At 38.0% G+C, this 21,088-nt stretch overlaps 1 protein-coding gene across 5 annotated transcripts in view; it reads left to right on the top strand.

The window, feature by feature from the left end:
* The window catches only part of INVS (inversin), a 126,339-nt gene that overhangs the window by 44,780 nt on the left and 60,471 nt on the right, over positions 1–21,088 (top strand). For 4 of the 5 annotated variants that reach the window (XM_063304247.1, XM_063304248.1, XM_063304249.1 and 1 more), the window contains 3 exons: positions 10,997–11,170; positions 14,628–14,795; positions 17,360–17,540. In XM_063304247.1, coding sequence (XP_063160317.1) covers positions 10,997–11,170; positions 14,628–14,795; positions 17,360–17,540 — 523 coding nt within the window. The remainder of the gene's footprint in view (positions 1–10,996; positions 11,171–14,627; positions 14,796–17,359; positions 17,541–21,088) is intronic. The other variant, XM_063304250.1, reaches the window with a different exon arrangement.

The following is a 21,088-nucleotide window of genomic DNA, read 5'->3' as shown; positions in this document are numbered from 1 at the left end:
ATTAAAGGAATAGTATGCAAATACAGAGAAAGCTGAGAATGAGCAAAAGCGCGCCAAATACAAACTTAAAAGCCTTGCTTGTGGGCAGGTCCCGCCCCGTCACCCGTCAGGACGCTCCCCCTCCCAGGTGCTGAATGCGTTAGACGCGCCTGGGAAAGTAACCTTGAACAGGAGCGCAAACCCAAACAAGCATTCCAAGCCCTCAAAACAAGGGAGGGCAACAGAATGGAAAAACCCCGGGTGAAGGGATACGGAACAGAGAATGACATGTGAAACGTTACAATGTTAACCAGACATTAGAATGAGAACATGACAACATGCCACTAAGGTAATGGTCAAGATCCTGCAAGGTAGACTTCACCAATTCATGGAGCGAGAATTGCCAGATGTACAAGCTGGGCTTAGAAAAGGCAGAGGAACTAGGGACCAAATTGCCAATATCCGCTGGATAATGGAAAAAGCCAGGGAGTTTCAGAAAAACACTGATTTCTGTTTTATTGACTATTCTAAAGCCTTTGACTGTGTGGACCATAACAAATTGTGGCAAGTTCTTAGTAGTATGGGGATACCAAGTCATCTTGTATGCCTCCTGAAGAATCTGTATAATGACCAAGTAGCAACAGTAAGAACAGACCACGGAACAACGGACTGGTTTAAGATTGGGAAAGGAGTACGGCAGGGCTGTATACTCTCACCCTACCTATTCAACTTGTACGCAGAACACATCATGCGACATGCTGGGCTTGAGGAATCCAAGGCTGGAGTTAAAATCGCTGGAAGAAACATTAACAATCTCAGATATGCAGATGATACCACTTTGATGGCTGAAAGCGAAGAGGAACTGAGGAGCCTTATGATGAAGGTGAAAGAAGAAAGTGCAAAAGCTGGCTTGCAGCTCAACCTCAAAAAAACCAAGATTATGGCAACCAGCTTGCTTGATAACTGGCAAATAGAGGGAGAAAATGTAGAAGCAGTGAAAGACTTTGTATTTCTAGGTGCGAAGATTACTGCAGATGCTGACTGCAGTCAGGAAATCAGAAGACACTTAATCCTTGGGAGAAGAGCAATGACAAATCTCAATAAAATAGTTAAGAGCAGAGACATCACACTGACAAAAAAGGCCCGCATAGTTAAAGCAATGGTGTTCCCCGTAGTAACATATGGCTGCGAGAGCTGGACCATAAGGAAGGCTGAGAGAAGGAAGATCGATGCTTTGGAACTGTGGTGTTGGAGGAAAATTCTGAGAGTGCCTTGGACTGCAAGAAGATCAAACCAGTCCATCCTCCAGGAAATAAAGCCAGACTGCTCACTTGAGGGAACGATATTAAAGGCAAAACTGAAATACTTTGGCCACATAATGATAAAACAGGACACCCTGGAGAAGATGCTGATGCTAGGGAGAGTGGAGGGCAAAAGGAAGAGGGGCCGACCAAAGGCAAGATGGATAGATGATATTCTAGAGGTGACAGACTCGTCCCTGGGGGAGCTGCGGGTGTTGACAACCGACAGGAAGCTCTGGCGTGGGCTGGTCCATGAAGTCACGAAGAGTCGGAAGCGACTGAACGAATAACAACAACATACTTCCCTTACATATTGTTCTATTTTTTCTTTTTTCTTTTCTTTCTTTAACAAAGGGTACATTTTATATTTTTAAATGTTCTGCTATTTACATTAAGTGGCTAATGTGGGAAGTTAATTTTATCAGTTTCTTTTTTAGCTATTTGTGAGGGGTATGAGTGCAACCTAGTGGAGAAATGAGACATCGGCATTTGCATGTCTGGAATGTTTGTATTGACAAATGGTAGTCTGCTATTGACATCTGTATCCCTTGACAATACATCCATCCTAGCTTACCCTTGGTGGTCAGATGCCTTAATTGTTCTGGCCTTTAATTCAGTCAAAGTTGGAGCACGTTTTGAAGAGATAAGAGAAGGAACAGATCCAACAGAGTGTCAAACTTCAAAAGCAAAACTGTTGGCAACGATCAACCTGTCATAATGTTATGATTTGTTCATTTTTATACCATTTATTAGCCTTTACTTGTTGTGCCACTTGGCCTCTAGGGCAGATAAAGTGCTGTCTAATTTGGGAGGTTTGCTTCTGTCAGAATGGCTTCCAGAGAGAAGGTGTTAGCTGCAGTGACAAATAATCAATAGCTGTCGTTGTCATGAGGAACGTGAGTAGTTGGGCCTTTCATCTGGAGGATTAGAGGTCTAATTGGATTGAGAATAGGGAGGATGGGCTGTTGTATAACCCCGTCAGCTCTGTGAAGCTGTCAAATGTCAGTGTTATTCATACTGAAAAGGAGGTGAATGATGGCTTACACAGCTTGGGGGTGTAATGCAGCAGAAGCTTCTGAGAATGTAATGGAGAAAATAAAATCGCCAAACTTATGTTCTGACCTTTTTTAAAAAAAAAATTACATATCCATGTTGTTAATGAATTTGTGTATCCGGGTCTGTATCTATATATAGCTGTCTGTCAGCTGAATACCACTTCAGGCTGGTTATTTATGTCTTCAGTAAAAAGCAATTTAATTACTCAGATGGAGATTATAAATGTGAAAGATTCAACAAAAGATAGCAATAGCCATAACAATTAAAAATGTCCCATAAATAAAAAATAAAATATTCCATTAATTGTTTGCAGATGAACACTCTAAACAGGAATTTACTTTGATGCATTAATATGAAGTACATGTAGAATTCACCACTGCATCATTTCTGGTATTCAGAGTTTTTACTCATTTGATATACACCTTGAATAAATCTTTATTGTGGTTTTTATTGAGTCCAATCTTAATAAAGAAATAATCTGCCTAAATAAGTTTATGATTAGAATGTTTAACTTAACAGCTCACAGGGTTAGATTTGTTAATGAGCTTTAAGTTCTTCAGTTTGAAAGGTATTAAGGTTTCTCCCCTCAATATCCATCTTTTATTTCATTTATATCTGCCAAGTCCATAAATTATTACCTGACAGGATTTCCTGTTACGTTCTTCCGAGACTTTCTTCTCATTAGCATAAAGAGGGCTGCTTGTGGTACAATCCTCTCAGAAGCTCTAGCATTTTTCAGTGAACATCATGTATTTCCCATGTTTTTCAGTTTCAGAATAAAGTGAAATAATATTTTATTGCAACAAGGATTCATAATCATGCACCACCAATCCTGGAATATTTTGAAACTCATATATCCATTGCCTAACAAAACTCATCCAGTTGTTCCAATAAAATTACAATAGAAAAGTATTTTAATTTAAAATCTACATTGAACTTGTTTATATGCTAGTTTAAAAAATCCAAGAATGGCTCAGTGGCTTTTGCCTTCTTCTGGAAGCATTTCTCTGTTATTGGTGTGGGGTGGGGTATTTTTTGATCTATCTATGGAAAAAAGAATATGAGCTGCCCACCCCACCCCCTAAATGATTTTCATCATTTCTAGATAGTACTAATTTTTAGTATCCTATTTGGTACCTGTTTCTCTTGTATTGGCAAGATGAACATATTAATGTCATTGTTTTACTAGCTAATTATTAGGGAGCAAATATACAATGCCTTGACAAAAATATTGTTGGAAGTTTTGGCAAATCCAGCATGCCTCATTAACATGTAAATTAAGTTGCCCAAAATGCAACTCTGAGGAAGCTGTTTGTTGCCACTCCCACTTCCTCTTTCTCTCTTTCCCTCTTCTCCACCCAGGGAGAGGCAGCATGGATGCTGCTCTCTTCATCAGGGCCATGTGCTTGGGCCTTGATGAGGTTTTCTGCCCCTTTCTTTCACACACCTCTTGGCAGCTGTAGGGCTGAGAGTTTAGGGCAAACTATGTAATTAGAAAGAAAAGAAGAACAAAGGAACTTCATCTTTTCCACCAAGAAACAACAAAGAATAAAGTCAGTAAGCTTTCTTTTACTTCTTAACCTAATGTGTCTAAGCATGTGAGTCTTTATGCTTGGGAGGGCTGAATGTGTAAGAACAATAACCTGTGTTTCTCTGGCATGCTCACTGAAGCTATCTAAGATAATACTCTTTTTCTGTGCCAGCTTCTAAGCTGTGTTATAAGCTCTGCTCCATTTCAGTGGTTCTAGCAGGCCACTTCAAATTTTCTGAAATAATGCAAACTTCCATCTATATCAGAACAGATAGGGTGTTTCTTTTCCCAAAAAGAGTGTGAAGTGCTAAATTTTTATAAATGTCTTAGAAATGAAAGCCATACATTATAAAATTGAATATACTATTTAAATTATAAATCACTGTAGCGAATGATCAGGCAAGCCCTCAGCCTCCACATCCACTAACAGCCTAGACATATGAATCAACGTCTTCTCAGTCTCAAACAGAATCATGTAGGATTTAGCATGAATGCAGCAAGCGGATCTGTCCAAGCCCTTCCCTTTCTGCTAGTTAGAAAAAGGTTTTCTGCTTTTAAAATCAGGTAGAAGTTGCTGGATGAGAAGCTGGGAAACAGCGGATGTACTGTCTCCCCTCAGTCTCAAATTTAAGATGGAATTTGCAGTTAGCAGGATTTTCCAGGGAACAAATTGGGACATAAGTATCATCTGTACTCTAGAGAAATAGGAAAAGGTTAGATTTTATTAAAATTTAAGTACATTTTTATTTCTAAAAAATTTACAGTAACTATAAATGGTGCAGTAAAATTCAACACATACATATATGGGTTAAAAAGGGAGACAAAAAAAATTCATAAAATCCCATATTAATAATTCCTTAATATTCCTCCCATATGTTAATATATTCATCTAGCATAAAGCAAGATGGATGGATGATATTCTAGAGGTGACGGACTCGTCCCTGGGGGAGCTGGGGGTGTCGACGACCGACAGGAAGCTCTGGCGTGGGCTGGTCCATGAAGTCACGAAGAGTCGGAAGCGACTAAATGAATAAACAACAACAAGCATAAAGCAATTATGGTTCCCCTAGTTAGCATAAAATACGAAATATAGGATATACAGTAGGACACCTGCAAATCTACCTCGCATACTTTCAGAAGGTAAAACATTTAGCTGGGCTTGTGAAAATGCACAATGGTATCTCAGATGAAGGTATTGAAAAGGTAAGAAGCCAGGCCAGAGGGTCTAATAAAGTTCAGGACATTACAGCATTGGGCTGATTTGCTATAATAATTTTGTTTGGTGGTATTCCAAATACACTGTTTCATAGGTTCTTTTGCCTTTAGGTACCTCACAGATGCTCTAAAAGATGGTGAGAAACCATATCTCCATAGTTTCTAGAGAGCTTTATCTACCGAAATGATGTTGATTATATAAGACTAGTGGGGCTAAACCTTCTGAGCAGTCTGACAGCTTTAGACATGAGTCTACCTTGCCCAAACCAGGCTTCTAGGGAAAGAAGAGTGGCTTTAATGTGTAGAGCAGCATCTGAGTCACAACAAAGAGTGCCAAAATCATCCTCAGAAATTTAGCTTTATTTTCTCAAAATGATAGAAATCTTTCTAGGCACAGGCCTGTACATTATAGAGAAGCCATACAAATACATGATGTGCTGAAAATATAAAGTAGCCACCCATTTGAAAGAAAAGCTTAGATTGGCAGATTTTCTGTGGCCTGGAAGATTTGGGCTTTCTATGTCCCTTTGTCCTAAAATCTATGCTCAGGTATTCAACAAATATTGCCAGATGTTATACCATAAAGTATCCGCTAATCTGCCATTTGTGTTTAATATATTTTAGTTTTTGGATAATTTATGATAGCGCCTTCTCACAATAAATTGCAAAGAATTGTAATGTTCTACTTAATCCCACTGCTGAGAAGGAAAGAACAGCAGTATAAATCAGCATAACGTAAGCAGGAATTTGTCTGTTCGCCAGATGCAGTGGGGTGGCCAGATGAGGTTTTCAAGTGCTTGGATTAGAGAATTTAAAGAAAAGTTGAGTAAAAATGAAGCTAATATACTGTCTTGTTTCAGTCTTTTATCTTGAGGAATACTTTGTAGTATGTATCCTTGGATATTACAGTACCACAGACTTTTAGATAATTGTTCTCCTTCCATTTTCATATCAGGAGGTATAGCCTGTGGTCTATTAATGGGGCATCCAACTTTTCCCAGAACCTATTTTGTGGAAGTGAGTCAAAGGCAGATATAAAGTTCATAAAAACAATATATAAAGTCCCATTAAATTTGGCTCTCTATTGTTTCCCAGATGTTGGAGTAATTTGGTCAATTGTGGTTCTGCCAGTTCTAAAGCCAGCCTGTTCATTTATGAGGATGTTTTCAGTCTTTATTGTGTCCCAAAGTTGTAGACAAAGGTGTCTCGAATATGGTTTGTTGATTATTTTCAGCAATCTGATACAGCAATAGTTTACTGGGGATGTCCTGGAACCTTTTAATAAATAGGAATTAACAGTCCTAGTTGATTTTGGGATGACTGACAAAATCCCAGTCTTTTGAGATTACCAAAGAAGAGTCAATGGCAGCAAAAAGGATTGTTAGGATTGATGCCTGCAAATTAATATGAGTACAGATGGCTTCTTCCTGCCTTTCAACCTGCTTTTGCCTGTGCCACTGCAATTTTTTAAAGATTTCTGTAGCTGTAACTGGTGCCCAGGCTGGGAGATTCAACTGCAAGAGACAGGAAAAAAATTATATCTGCTTAAAAATGCAGTACTCAGCTACAAGTTAGTCTAGGTCCTTCTCTTTTTGTCTTTTCAGCTACAGCCCAACCCTTGGTCATTTAACCTGGTAGCCTGAATATGTTTGCACCATAGGACTTCTCTGGCATCATTTTTTTTTCTTAACAATAATTTTTAGTGGCTTTCTATAAGAATAAATCAGGAGGGAAAGGACCTTTCTGTCCTTTGTAGGATTATGTTGGACTAAGAAGGAAACCTTGGCTGGTCTGTATTCTAGTTGAGCCAGCATTTAGATTTGTAGAAAGTCAGGGAGAGGTGAAGAGGCACAAGTCCTTAATTAAGTATTTCTGAATGTATGAGATCAGCTCTTGAAACTAGTCAACTAAGAGCTCTGGGGAACATTCTGACAGGAAATTTGTATGTAGGCAAGAGGCTTCAAGGGAGCCAAGGAACCTGACAAATCTTTGTCTATCTTGTCAGACAGTCTGACAACCAGGTGGCATTGCACAGGCAGTCTTTAGAAGCTCGGCTTCTTTTTACTTTCCTCTCACCTATCATATATTATAGCACCCAAAGTGGCTGAGAGTTCAGGGCTGTTGCTTGACACCTCAGAACATCTGTCAGATGGGCCTATTTTAATTGGGAGAATTCTGAGAGACATTAACTCTCAGGCCAGCTGCTGCTGGTTTCCTTTTTGGACACACTGGTTCTTGTACTTATGCTAAGATCCTCAAACTCTCTACAGCACTTTAGGGACCATCACAAAATTACTCAATTGGGCTGAAGAGCACTATGTGCTTTTCCCTGTGTAAAAGGTACAGTTAATTTTGCGGGCTGGGGGTCCCTGCCTGCTGGAGCAAATGGATAAATAAGTCCGATGAAAGATACCTTCTATCACTGTAGAAAAAGACTCTTCAGGGTAAGTCCAATATTCCGTACTTAGTAAGAAATAACCCTGCCTACAGAATGAGCCTCTCCAGAATACAGGTAGTCCTCACTTAGCGACCACAATTGGGGACAGCAACTCCATCACTAAGCACTGTGGTGCTAAGCAGAAATTCATGTGACCACAACGGGCTTACAACATCACTTCCCATTCAGTTGTTAAGCAAATCACCATAGTTGTTAAGCAAGACATCTCATGACCGCAACTTGTGATTTTACTTCCATGTTCTTCATTAACTCTGCTTTTTGTGAAGCACACAACTGGTGATCACATGACCATGGGACGCCGCAACAGTCATAAATGTGTGCCAGTTGCAAAGCGCCCAGATGGTGATCACATGACCGCAGGATACTGCAACAGACGTAAATGCAAGGATTGGTCACAAACTATTTTTTTAACACCATCGTAACTTTGAACAGTTGTTAAACAAGGCAGTCAGTGAGTGAGGACTACCCATATTCAACTCTAATTGCAGCATATATCTGATCACAAAATTGTAGCTTATAAAATCATAATACTTTTTTAAAAAAAAAAATAGGTTTTAGGCTTTTTAAATGCCTTTTTAATGCCTAACTAGCTCACATTAATTTATTGTTCTAAACATGAGTAAAATATAAATAGGACATTATTCTGACTGGATTCCTGAGTTATATTTAAAAAGTTTAATTCCTTCCATTTTCATACTTGATTTGTTTCCCCAACTCACTACTTTCATTTCTTGAATTTTACCTGAATGCTTCTCTTTGACAACAAAGTGGATGATTTCTATATCAGTCATTACTATTGTTTACTATTTATATAATACTTAATATTTTTAAAATACTATACAAAAATTAAAAGGTAAGACTGAAACTTCTGGTAGGCAGGGGATTTTTAAAAGTAAGATGAAATGTTTTGAATTGGCCTTTGTTTTCAACAAAAATCTTCTTCCTTGTCCTTTGTCAGTTTTTGGAGTTGTCCTATTTATAATAACATTTCCAAAGCTTTTCCCTTTCTTTTTTCTCTTTTTTCAGTTGTTATTTCTATCAATGTTGATATTGGTGAAGGTCCACAGTTATTTTTTCAATTATTGTGATTTTGTAGGCAGCGTCTGCTTAATTCCATAAGAGAATTGATAACTTAGAGATATCTCTTTTGGAGTTTATTCAACATTTTGTGAATAAACTTGACATAGATGTTAAGATACAAGGAGAAAGAAATCTGACTATGGCTTATGTGAAACTTCAGAGGATGCAATAATTTAGTTTTTCTGTGCACCTTCCATATTGTGGATATTGGCTTCTGCGGACCTTTATTTGTTATTGACAAGTATTTAAGTATTGGATTATAAATTCTTAAATTAGATATTGCTCATGAATATAATTTTATTGTAGCATGCCAGGGAGATTATTCCAGTGGTAGAATATTTTCCATTGCTATATATTTTGTGCAGAATTTCATTTCTAAAATTCATTGTTTTATAAAATAATAAATAAATGATTAAACTAACTGGATTTATTGGTATAGCCAAACTGGAAGGAGTACAGAAATTATGGTTAAAACTATTTTCTCAAACATTTCAGAATAAACCATGGTTTGGTTCTAGCTTATTAAAACCACCAGAATTTAAACTAACAAAGGTGCATTCCAATTTGTATATAACAAAAACCCTAATAAATTTAAAATAGGACATAGAAGCTTGTGCTCCTTCCTGTATGGCTACTTAAGGAAAAGAGAAAATGCACATGCCAGAGGCTACAATATCTACTGTAAAACTAAGGATCTTAAAGTTTTATCTTATCTTTCATATAATACATTATTCAAAATTAAAAAGTTATACATTATATATAAAACAGAAAAGATGCTGCTATTCATCAGTAATATTTGGAGAGCAGTTACATACACAGTAATGTGCTAAAATTATAGTCAGTCTAGGAATATAGGAATTTAAGAAAGAAAAAAAAAATTATCTTTAGATTCCTAATGCCAGTTGCAATTAAAAAGCACTTGAGCCACCAATTCTAAAGGAAGGCATCCTGTCTTTTGAAATGGTTCTTCCTCTTGGAATATTTAAGCAGGATCCTTCAAAATCCACTGCATGAGAAAGAGCCAACCTTTCCTAGTGTGCTTTTGTTTAAAAAGCACCTCTTTTCTCTCTATATTCAGTGGTGCTTAAAAGTTTGTGAATGCCTTTGAATGTTCAATATTTGTGCATAAATATCACCTAAAACATGTTGTGTTCTCCACACAAGTCCTAAAACTAGGTAAAGAGAATCCAAATAAACAAATGAGTCAAAAACATTATACTTTTTCATTTATTTATTGAGGAAAATTTTCCAAAGCTAAATATTCATGTGTGGTAAAAGTATGTGAACTGTTGCTTTCAGTAACTGATGTTCCCCTCTTGGGCATCAATAACTGCAACTAAACATTTCCGATAATTATTGATCAGTCCTACACATTGGCCTGGAGGAATTTCAGTCTATTCTTCCTTACAGAACAGCTTCAGCTCAGGGATGTCGGTGGGCTTCCTCGCATGAACTGCCTGCTTCAGGACCTATATGTGTTAACACAGAAAAAAAAGAATCATAATTACAGCTGAGCTTCTTCTGACAATGTTATATATTTTAGTACTCGGATACTGAGATTCAGAAGTGCTGTGTGGTTTTCCTAAAAAGAAAACAGAGTTTTTAAAACTATAGCATCACACATTTGATTTGATTCAGCTTCCTGTTACTATTTCCCTTTTTCTAACAGAAACTAATGGGTAACTGTTAGGAGGAAGCATGGTACATTTGTGAACATTGATGAAGGAAAAGCCCTCATTCTTTCAGGCTAATAGTAGTTTGTATTTGGTGATATTTTTAGTGTGAGGGCAAATTTCTGGCATAGGATCAGGCTACTTGAGAAACTCTCATCTGCCAAGAACATCTGCCCACCTCACACACTCCCAGAGAGGGCATGCTCCAGGTTCCTTCTTTTAAATCTTGTCATCTAATGAGATCTAGGAAGCATGCCTTTTTTGAGGTTGCCCCTTTTCTCTGGAATGATCTCCCCCGTGATACATCACAGACCCCATGTCATAGCTCCAGTCCTGAGTCCAGTGAATCAGCACTCTTGACACAGACCATTTAGGAATATGAAAGAGTCTTTATTGGCAAGCGACTCAAAGCACGTCAAAGATTTGAGTAACTTAGTGATTCACCATTTTATATTTTGTATTTGTTAACTCTTTTTTCCTTGTTTGTTTTTTGTGTTGTACACTGCCCAAAATCATACTGTTTGAGTTGGGCAGCCTTCTATATTTTTGAAATTAATTATTAATTCTCAATCTCTTTTTTATATTGTCATTCTTCCTAATGATTAACTTTCAAAACTGATAGTAACTATCAGTTATATAGCACTCATATAGCTGAATTTAACTTCTATCTGCCTCCCCTTCCCTCTTCTATTAAATTATCTAGGGCAATTATCGCTTTATGAAACTTTTACTTGCTCATAGAGCAAACTGGATGAAGAAGGATTTGGAAGAAATCATTCCTTTACACTTAACTACCCAGCATAAGAGTCCGAAGTGCTTAGCTCTGTTGTTAAAGTATATGGCACCAGGAGAAGTAGATACGCAGGACAAGAACAAGGTAAAAAAGAAAGTTTGTATTTATCTGCCAAGATTTTCTCAGAAGCTTTAACCATAGCAGTCTAGTTAATATAGCTGATCTATTTTGATGGAATTTATTTGATCGTGTTTACATTAAAGATTGAAGTAAATCTAGAGATGATTGTGTCAGAATTGTTACTTTGTTTTCACCAATAATGCAAAACAAATAAAACAAACAAGCAATTAATGCTCTGTACTCCATTCTCTAAAGTTATGATATTCTTGCAATGCATTCTAAACACCATCTGCATGTGTATAAAAAAACTTAAGATTATGACTGCACAATTGGCTATAGCCAGATACTAAACAGAAGGTTAGTGTTTTCCATTAACTAGTTATTTACTTATTTTCAACTGTTTTCAGGCTTTGTAATTTATGAAAAGAAATGTTATGTTTAAATAGTTTATTTCTATTATTCTAGTTTGTTTATTATTATTAAATAATAATAATATGTATTATTACTTTATATTTATTTATATTATTATAAATAGGTTATTTATATTATTTATTATATTGCTTTATATTATTACTTTATATATATTTATTATATTTATTATTAATAGTAATTATTACTTAATATTTATTATTATTTAATAATTACTTCTCATGTAACATTAAGATATAAAATTCCTGAAAAAATCTGTTTCAATTTTCTTTTATTATTATCTTTTTCTTTCATTTATATTGCACTTTATATTTTGCCTTTCTTCTGAGATGCAGGTTCCTAACATTCTCATTTATATATACCGCTAAATTATTAAAAGTTTTTGAGAACTGGCTGTTGGCAAAACAATGCTTGTAGACCTCATAGCATACTTTACCTGTCTTTTTTAGAGAAGAACTAATGGATGAAGTTTTGTGAGCTTGTCATGTCTCAAGAAATATTAGTGAAATCTGAAACCTTGTGAAATTTTGGGTTGGATTGCACATTGTAAGATTTGACATGATATTTTACTCCTGGCAACTTCCTAGACAAGTTCCATGCAGCTTTCTTGGCAACATCTTTGGAAGTGGTTTGCCATTGCCTTCTTCCTGGGGCTAAGAGAAAGTGACTGAGCCAAACTCACCCAGCTGGTTTCATGTCCAAGGCAGGACTAGAACTCACGGTCTACCAGTTTCTAGCCTGGTTTCTTAACTACTACACAAAACTAATTATCATATGTACTACCTGCACTATCTTAGTGAATCATCAGAGTTCCCTAGACCAAAGATAGTGAACCATTGGTTAGTTAAGAGCAAAGGATGGCATATGTAGGCCACCCCTCAATTTATCCTCACAACAGCAACCCTGTGAGGTAGGCTAGGCTGATATGTGTGTGTGTGTGTGTGTGTGTGTGTGTATGTATATATATATATGACTCAGTGCCACATACATGGATCTGTGAATGCCTGGCACTATACACAGTCACTCAGGACCTTCCTCAATAACTCAGTGGGACTGTGGAAGACAACGCTGGAAGTCAACTCAAGGCAGCTTGCACAAGTGGCCATCAAGTGTGGCATGTATCAAGGTGATGCACTGTCCCCACTGCTGTTCTGCATGGGCTTGAACCCCCTCAGCCAGATTATCACAAAAAGTTAATACAGATACAAGTTCAAGAGTGGAACTACCATCAGCCACCTCCTCTACATGGATGACATCAAGCTGTATGCTAAGAGTAAATGAGACATCGACTCACTGATCCACCTGACACGGATCTACAGTGAGGACATTGGGATGTCATTCAGACTGGAGAAGTGTGGCCAGATGGTAGTAAAGAGAGGGAAGGTAGTTAAGACTGATGGGGTGGAACTACTAGCAGGCCATGTAGCAGACATACAGACTAGCTACAAGTACCTTGGTATTCCAGAGACACGTGGGAACCATGATGAGGCAAGGAAGACAGCAACAACCAAGTACCACCAAAGGATAAGACAGGTCCTAAAGAGCCAGCTCAATGGGAAGAACAAGATCCACGCCATCAACATGTATGCCCTGCCAGTCATCAGATACCCTGCCAGTATAGTGAGCTGGCCAAAGGAGGACATGGAGGCTGCTGATATGAAGACCCAGAAGCTCCTCACAATGTACGGAGGTTTCTACCCCAAGTCCAACACCCAGGGACTGTATACCAGGTGGAAAGAGAGAGGTCGGGATCTGGTGAGTGTCAAAGCCACTGTCCTGGATGAGACACAGAGCATCCAGGAGTACATCAGTAAGATGGCACCTAAAGATGAGCTGTTGAGAGAATGCCTGCAACAGCAGCAGACATGGAAGGAAGATCAAGCAGAGGAAGTGCTATGGCAAGATGAGACCCTGCATGGGATGTACCATCAACAGATAGTTGAGGTGGCTGACATTGGGAAATCCTACCAGTGGCTGGAAAGGGCTGCACTAAAAGACAGCACTGAAGCACTGATCATAGCAGCACAAGAACAGGCACTAAGCACCAGATCCATAGAAGCAGGGGTGGATCCACCATACTAGGCAGGACCCAAGGTACAGACTGTGCAGAAAGGCCTCAGAGACAGTCCAACACATAGTGGCAGGGTGTAAGATGCAGTCAGGAACAGCATACACTGAACAGCACAACCAAGTAGCTGGCATTGTGTACAGGAACATCTGCACAGTGTATGGGCTAGACCCTCCCAAGTCCAGATGGGAGATTCCACAGAAGGTTGTGGAGAATGACAGGGCTAAGATCCTGTGGGATTTCCAGATCCAGACAGACAGGCAGATACTGGCCAATCAATCAGACATCGTAATAATAGACAAAGACCAGAAGACTGTGGTGGTGATAGATGTAGCAGTGCCAAGTGACAGCAACATCAGGAAGAAAGACTATGAGAAACTGGAGAAGTACCTGGGCCTGAAGGAGGAACTAGAGAGGATGTGGAAAGTGAAGGCCAAAGTGGTCCCAGTGGTGGTAGGGGCACTTGGGCTGTGACCCCCAAGCTGGAAGAATGGCTCCAACAGATCTCAGGAACAACATCAGAGCTCTCTATCCAGAAGATTGCAGTGCTGGGAACAGCTAAGATACTGCGCAGAACCCTCAAACTCCCAGGCCTCTGGTAGAGGACCCAAGGCTGAGGAAGACACATACCACCCATAGGGGTGAGAAGGGAGATAGATAGATAGATAGATAGATAGATAGATAGATAGATAGATAGATAGTATATATTACATATATATAGTATACATATACACACAGTATATTATATATAATATAGAACATATATAAAATATAATATAACATAACATAATATAATATAGCTTGCCCAAAGTCATCAAATAAGCTCCAAAATCAAGTGCAAACTTGAACCTGGGTCTCATTGGTCCCAATCAGACCTTTTAATCACAATAGTATAGCTACAACTACATTGTTGATTTAGGAAGCAATTTATTACACTTTGGAGTTTTTAAAAAATATATTCTTTGTCTCTTCTGTTATTCTCAGCAAACCGCTCTTCACTGGAGTGCCTATTACAATAATCCAGAGCATGTGAAACTTCTTATCAAACATGATTCTAATATTGGAATCCCAGACATTGAAGGCAGAATTCCACTTCATTGGGCAGCTAACCACAAGGATCCCAGTGCAGTTCATACTGTCAAATGCATTTTGGTAAGATATTTTTTCCTCAATCTTAGTCATACGGTACACTAGAGAGAATGCTTAAAATTCTATTTTATTGTGCAGTAATATCCCATTTAGAATATTGAATCAATTTCTGAATCTTTACTTATAAAATAGGATGTACAAAGAAAAAAAGAAGAGAAAAGAAAAGAAGGGTAACCAAATGGTTTGGCTTGGGTACGGAGAGAGAGAAAAGATTATATAATTTGTCTGTCACATTGTGTATTGTCCCACAGTTTAGGACTTGGCCATATGAACCTATGTGACAAAAAGGTAGATTTCTTGAAGGCTACTTGACAAATCCAAAATGCATTACCCTGGGGAACCAGGAGAGGGCTGAAGAGGAAATCCTCGCCCTGGGTCTGGCCAAACACTGAAGGGAAACCAAAACAAAACTTTAGGAGTCTGTAGCTCAGCTAAGCTGAGGCGAGTGGTGAAAGGTCAGGATTGAAACAAAATATAAACTTTACTAAAGGTACCAAAAGAAAATAAGTTTCAACTCACATAACACAGAGTTAAAAAAAACAAACCCGAATGCAATTCTAACTAAATTAACTTTCAACCTTGCCTGAGGTAACCCCCTCATCCAGCACTCCAGCCAACTGCCTCACCAAAACCACACCAAACTCTTCCTGCCAGAGTTAAAGGGCCAGTTGTTCCTCGCTACAGGTGGCCATTTGAAAAAAAAGAAGATTAAATTTCCAATCTTACCCATTTGGAAATATCATTATGTTATGGTATACGCTCCTGTAATCCTCTGATATGGCCTTTCTCAACCTTTCAACCCTGGAGGAACCCTTGAAATATTTTTCAGGCCTCGGGGAACCCCTGCACATTCAGGCTCAAATGTAGACCAGAAGTTACAAATTAGTATATTCATTTCATGTGTAGGCCAGTATATGTGCATTAACTAAAAATAAAGAATTAAACTTACCTCTTTAATGTGAAGTTGCCTGAATTTGAAATAATTTTTAAAATAAATTGTGATCTCCCAGGGAACCCCTAGTGACCTCTCACGGAACACTAGAGTTCCACAGAACCCTGGTTGAGAAACCCTGTACTAGACAAATATGTAGAGTTACCTGGAAAAATAACCAGTCACACAAAATAAGTAGAGGAGGGGGAGTAGGGGAGTATGTATGTACTATCAAACTGCTTACTTCACCTTCTGGGAGAATGTGCCCCTATTTAGTACAGATACTGTATTTTTACTCCCTATTTAGAATTGTCACTTCCAATCCAGCAGAGTCACACTAACTTTGTCAAATACCAAACAAAAAATTATCCTTCAGGTCAACCAAGGAAGAGTCAATCGTATAACTGACCATGAAACTATTTGGAAATGTATCAAGATAATCTGTATCCTTGAGGACTTCCTACAGCTGAGATGCCACCACTCTCTTTATCACCTTACCCAAACATGAAATATTAGAGACTAGCTATAATTGTCTATCCCTGAGGCATTCAATACATACATCTTTATAATTGGCCTAATAATTGTCTGTTTTAATCAAGAGGTCCCCTGACCTTCCTCAGAAAGGCATTTATGATGTTAACTTAAATATCATTGAGAGCTTTCCAGCCAGAAATTATAAACAAGGTTGGACAACGATCCAGAGCAAAAGTGGTAGAACATAAAGATCCAAATAGTTTGTCCACATTGTTGGGAGTCACAAACTGAAACTGATCCTGTGTAATACATGAAGAGTTACCAAAAAGTGGGGGGGGGGGGAAATAACTTTAAATCCACTTTTAGTTAGACTGTTTCAATCCATCCACATATCACCAACATTTTTTTTTCTGGAAAGAAATAGCTTCTTTCTTGGACAGTTCTTGTTACAGAGGCTGGTTGTTTACCTTTATATATTGATTGTAGTTTATCAATAGTATAAGCCACTTTGAGAACTAGAGTTGACAGAATGTAAATTTACTAACTTTAAAGTAAGAAAAAAAGTATAGATTGTGAAGTGGAATAATGTTAATTAAAGCAGGAAAAGCACTCCCCAAGCTGAAGATTTTGCTCTGGGTTTTGCTTGATTTTGGAGGAGCTTGGGCAGGTTAATGGTGGAGATATTTAGTTCATCTCCCAGAGGTTTCCTTCTCCCACTTCTGCACCTAAATTCAGATATTTTGCCCCAAATTTCACAGCACAATTTTAGGGGTGGGAATGGATATAGAACACCCATCTTCCTAAAGGTATTTCATTTTCATGCCTATCCTTATTTTTGCAACAAAAAGCCTTTTTAAAAATGGAAACATCAAAATTTGGCAATTTGCTACTACATTTTGGTGATACAATCTCAGGGTGTTGTAGAAGTTCAAGCTGTGGGTTGCCTTAAGAAATAAAATATTTGTGCAATTTTGTTCTAAAGAAAATTGAAATTTAATTACCATCAGTAGATGCAGTTAAATTTTTTTAATTATAATAGTGTCTTGCTTTAGTTTTTGCCTGATTTACTGCTTGAATCGTTGCCCAGTAGGACTTTTTAAGTACCTACTGCCATCTCTAAAAATTCATTGTATCTTATTTAATTGGCATTTTTACAAACCAGGATGCTGCTCCAACTGAATCTCTGCTAAACTGGCAAGATTATGAAGGACGAACTCCCCTCCATTTTGCAGTTGCTGATGGGAATATAGCTGTTGTTGATCTTCTGACATCCTACGAAAGTTGCAACGTGTCTTCTTATGATAATTTATTTCGAACTCCCCTTCACTGGGCAGCTTTATTGGGTAAATCATGAATGGCAGAAATTCTTAACCCTTTTGAGCATATTTGTCAGCTAATTTTGTGGAATATTGCTTTTCTAAATTAAGAGCCTGCATCCTGAGACAAGTAATAAGGAGCTTGCCTTGAAGGAGAATGAAAAATATGACCATGAGACCAACTTATAGTAACTGAGACCATTGTTTCATGCAGCTCAGTGTTATCTACATACAGGTATAGCTTTCATAGTCTACCAAGGTCCCAGACTGTCCTTACAGTTTTTTCATACTATTCATCTATTTTTCTCTGGTTAGTTGAGTAGCACAGAGAACAAGGGAGATAATACGGAGGACAGATTTAAAATTCTGTCCATAGTCTCTTCTACCTGCTATTCAGATAAATTGCAGGGTATAGGAAAACCACACTGGAACTATGTATAAGAGCTGTAAGAACTATTGGATCAACAAGTCTTCCACTCTTAACTTCATTTTATTATCTGTATCCAAAACAGTTGGCAATCTCTTTTTACAACCGCAACAATATTTTTGCATGTTTTTGTGCATGTTTTCTCTAATGTATGGAAGTTCACATTATGTAAACTTTTTTGCATTCTTTTTATGTATATGCATCTTTATATGCCCATTTTTGTCAATATTTATCCTTAAGATATGTATTTGTACTAATTTTGATAAGGAAAAGAAATTTGTTTGAAAATTCAGAGATATATAAATATAGAAAGAAATGTGTATTTTAGTTCACATAGTGAACTGGAATATGCAATTAGCCTCAGACTTGACTCAGGAACAGAGCTAGAGGAACCAGTAGAGAGAAACTTCATTGTTGTTGTTTATTCGTTTAGTCGCTTCCGACTCTTCGTGACTTCATGGACCAGCCCACGCCAGAGCTTCCTGTCGGTCGTCGACACCCCCAGCTCCCCCAGGGACATGTCCGTCACCTCTAGAATATCATCCATCCATCTTGCCTTTGATCGGCCCCTCTTCCTTTTGCCTTCCACTCTCCCTAGCATCAGCATCTTCTCCAGGGTGTCCTGTCTTCTCATTATGTGGCCAAAGTATTTCAGTTTTGCCTTTAATATCATTCCCTCAAATGAGCAGTCTGGCTTGATTTCCTGGAGGATGGACTGGTTTGATCTTCTTGCAGTCCAAGGCACTCTCAGAATTTTCCTCCAACACCACAGTTCCAAAGCATCGATCTTCCTTCTCTCAGCCTTCCTTATGGTCCAGCTCTCGCAGCCATATGTTACTACGGGGAACACCATTGCTTTAACTATGCGGGCCTTTGTTGTCAGTGTGATGTCTCTGCTCTTAACTATTTTATCAAGATTTGTCATTGCTCTTCTCCCAAGGATTAAGCGTCTTCTGATTTCCTGACTGCAGTCAGCATCTGCAGTAATCTTTGCACCTAGAAATACAAAGTCTTTCACTGCTTCTACATTTTCTCCCTCTATTTGCCAGTTATCAAGCAAGCTGGTTGCCATAATCTTGGTTTTTTTGAGGTTGAGCTGCAAGCCAGCTTTTGCACTTTCTTCTTTCACCTTCATCATAAGGCTCCTCAGTTCCTCTTCGCTTTCAGCCATCAAAGTGGTATCATCTGCATATCTGAGATCGTTAATGTTTCTTCCAGCGATTTTAACTCCAGCCTTGGATTCCTCAAGCCCAGCATGTCGCATGATGTGTTCTGCGTACAAGTTGAATAGGTAGGGTGAGAGTATACAGCCCTGCCGTACTCCTTTCCCAATCTTAAACCAGTCCATTGTTCCATGGTCTGTTTTTACTGTTGCTACTTGGTCGTTATACAGATTCTTCAGGAGGCATACAAGATGACTTGGTGTCCCCATACCACTAAGAACTTGCCACAATTTGTTATGGTCCACACAGTCAAAGGCTTTAGAATAGTCAATAAAACAGAAATAGATGTTTTTCTGAAACTCCCTGGCTTTTTCCATGATCCAGCGGATATTGGCAATTTGGTCTCTAGTTCCTCTGCCTTTTCTAAACCCAGCTTGTACATCTGGCAATTCTCGCTCCATGAACTGCTGAAGTCTACCTTGCAGGATCTTGAGCATTACCTTACTGGCATGTGAAATGAGTGCCACTGTTCAATAGTTTGAACATTCTTTAGTGTTTCCCTTTTTTGGTATGGGGATATAAGTTGATTTTTTCCAATCTGATGGCCATTCTTGTGTTTTCCAAATTTGCCGGCATATAGCATGCATTATCTTGACAGCATCATCTTGCAAGATTTTGAACAGTTCAGCTGGGATGCCGTCGTCTCCTGCTGCCTTGTTATTAGCAATGCTTCTTAAGGCCCACTCAACCTCACTCTTCAGGATGTCTGGCTCTAGCTCACTGACCACACCGTCAAAGCTATCCCCGATATTGTTATCCTTCCTATACAGGTCTTCTGTATATTCTTGCCACCTTTTCTTGATCCCTTCTTCTTCTGTTAGGTCCTTGCCATCTTTGTTTTTGATCATACCCATTTTTGCCTGGAATTTACCTCCAATGTTTCTAATTTAAACTTCATAGTTTGTACTAAATTAATATTCTATGATCAGCCAAACCCAAGATCTATTTTTTCTTACTTATTTATTTTATATCACTTGCATGCTGTCTAGTTCACCAGATTCTGGCTGTTCAAACCAATGAATATTGATAAAATCTCCTTACAATCAAATATCCATTAAAAAAAACCTAACTAAAAACAAAACTTAAAATCTCAGGGAAAATATAAGCTACTTTTATTTCAACTTGTTTTACAAAGATTCATTTGCCAAATGCCATTAAGGAGGGAGTCATGTTGACAATTTTTTATAAGTGAGCAAGAGTCCCTGTGATAGCCACTTTGCAAGAATGACCACAAAATAATCTTGACATTCTAAGTATGCCCATTGGCTCAAAAAGGTTGCCTTTAATTGGGCATAGATCAGGATCATGCTAATGCTGGTGACAACCATTCACTATATGAAGACACAGTGCTTACAATTATTATAATGGCATTAAAATAGCATAAAATATTAGGTATCTATATTCTTCAAGAACAGATTGACCTCAGAAAAGGCTTTATCACTGTATTTTCTAATCACACTGTTTTTATTGGTGGGTCTGAAGTGCTGATAATTAAGATTTGGATAGGTTCATGTGGATGCAACCAAAACATTTGGGGCGCTTTAAACTGAATCTGGAAATGAATAAATAATTAGTATATGCAACATATGTATATGCAACGTATGTATAGTACCTATTTTAGTATTAATGTATTTTAACTGACATATTCTTCATGAATTAGAATATCCAAATTGTCTTTGACTGTTAGAGGTTATGTTATAGTAACCTATTATGAATAAAACCAAAACACATATCAGCCAGGTCTTGGTTATTGGGTTGTTTTTTGTGTGTGGGGGGGTATTTATTTATTTATTTATTTTATCGAATTTCAGCACTGCCTGACTCAAAAATGATTCTGGGAAGCTCAGAATATACAGAAGAGGACAGACTATCTAGATAAGACTGGAGTTAACTATAGGGTGACGATTTATTGTGAATTTGTTCTA

This window comes from Candoia aspera, chromosome 4 (assembly GCF_035149785.1).
Source record: "Candoia aspera isolate rCanAsp1 chromosome 4, rCanAsp1.hap2, whole genome shotgun sequence".
NCBI lineage: Eukaryota > Metazoa > Chordata > Lepidosauria > Squamata > Boidae > Candoia > Candoia aspera.
Note: the sequence above shows the minus strand (reverse complement) of the source record. Positions and strands in the feature narration are given on the sequence as shown.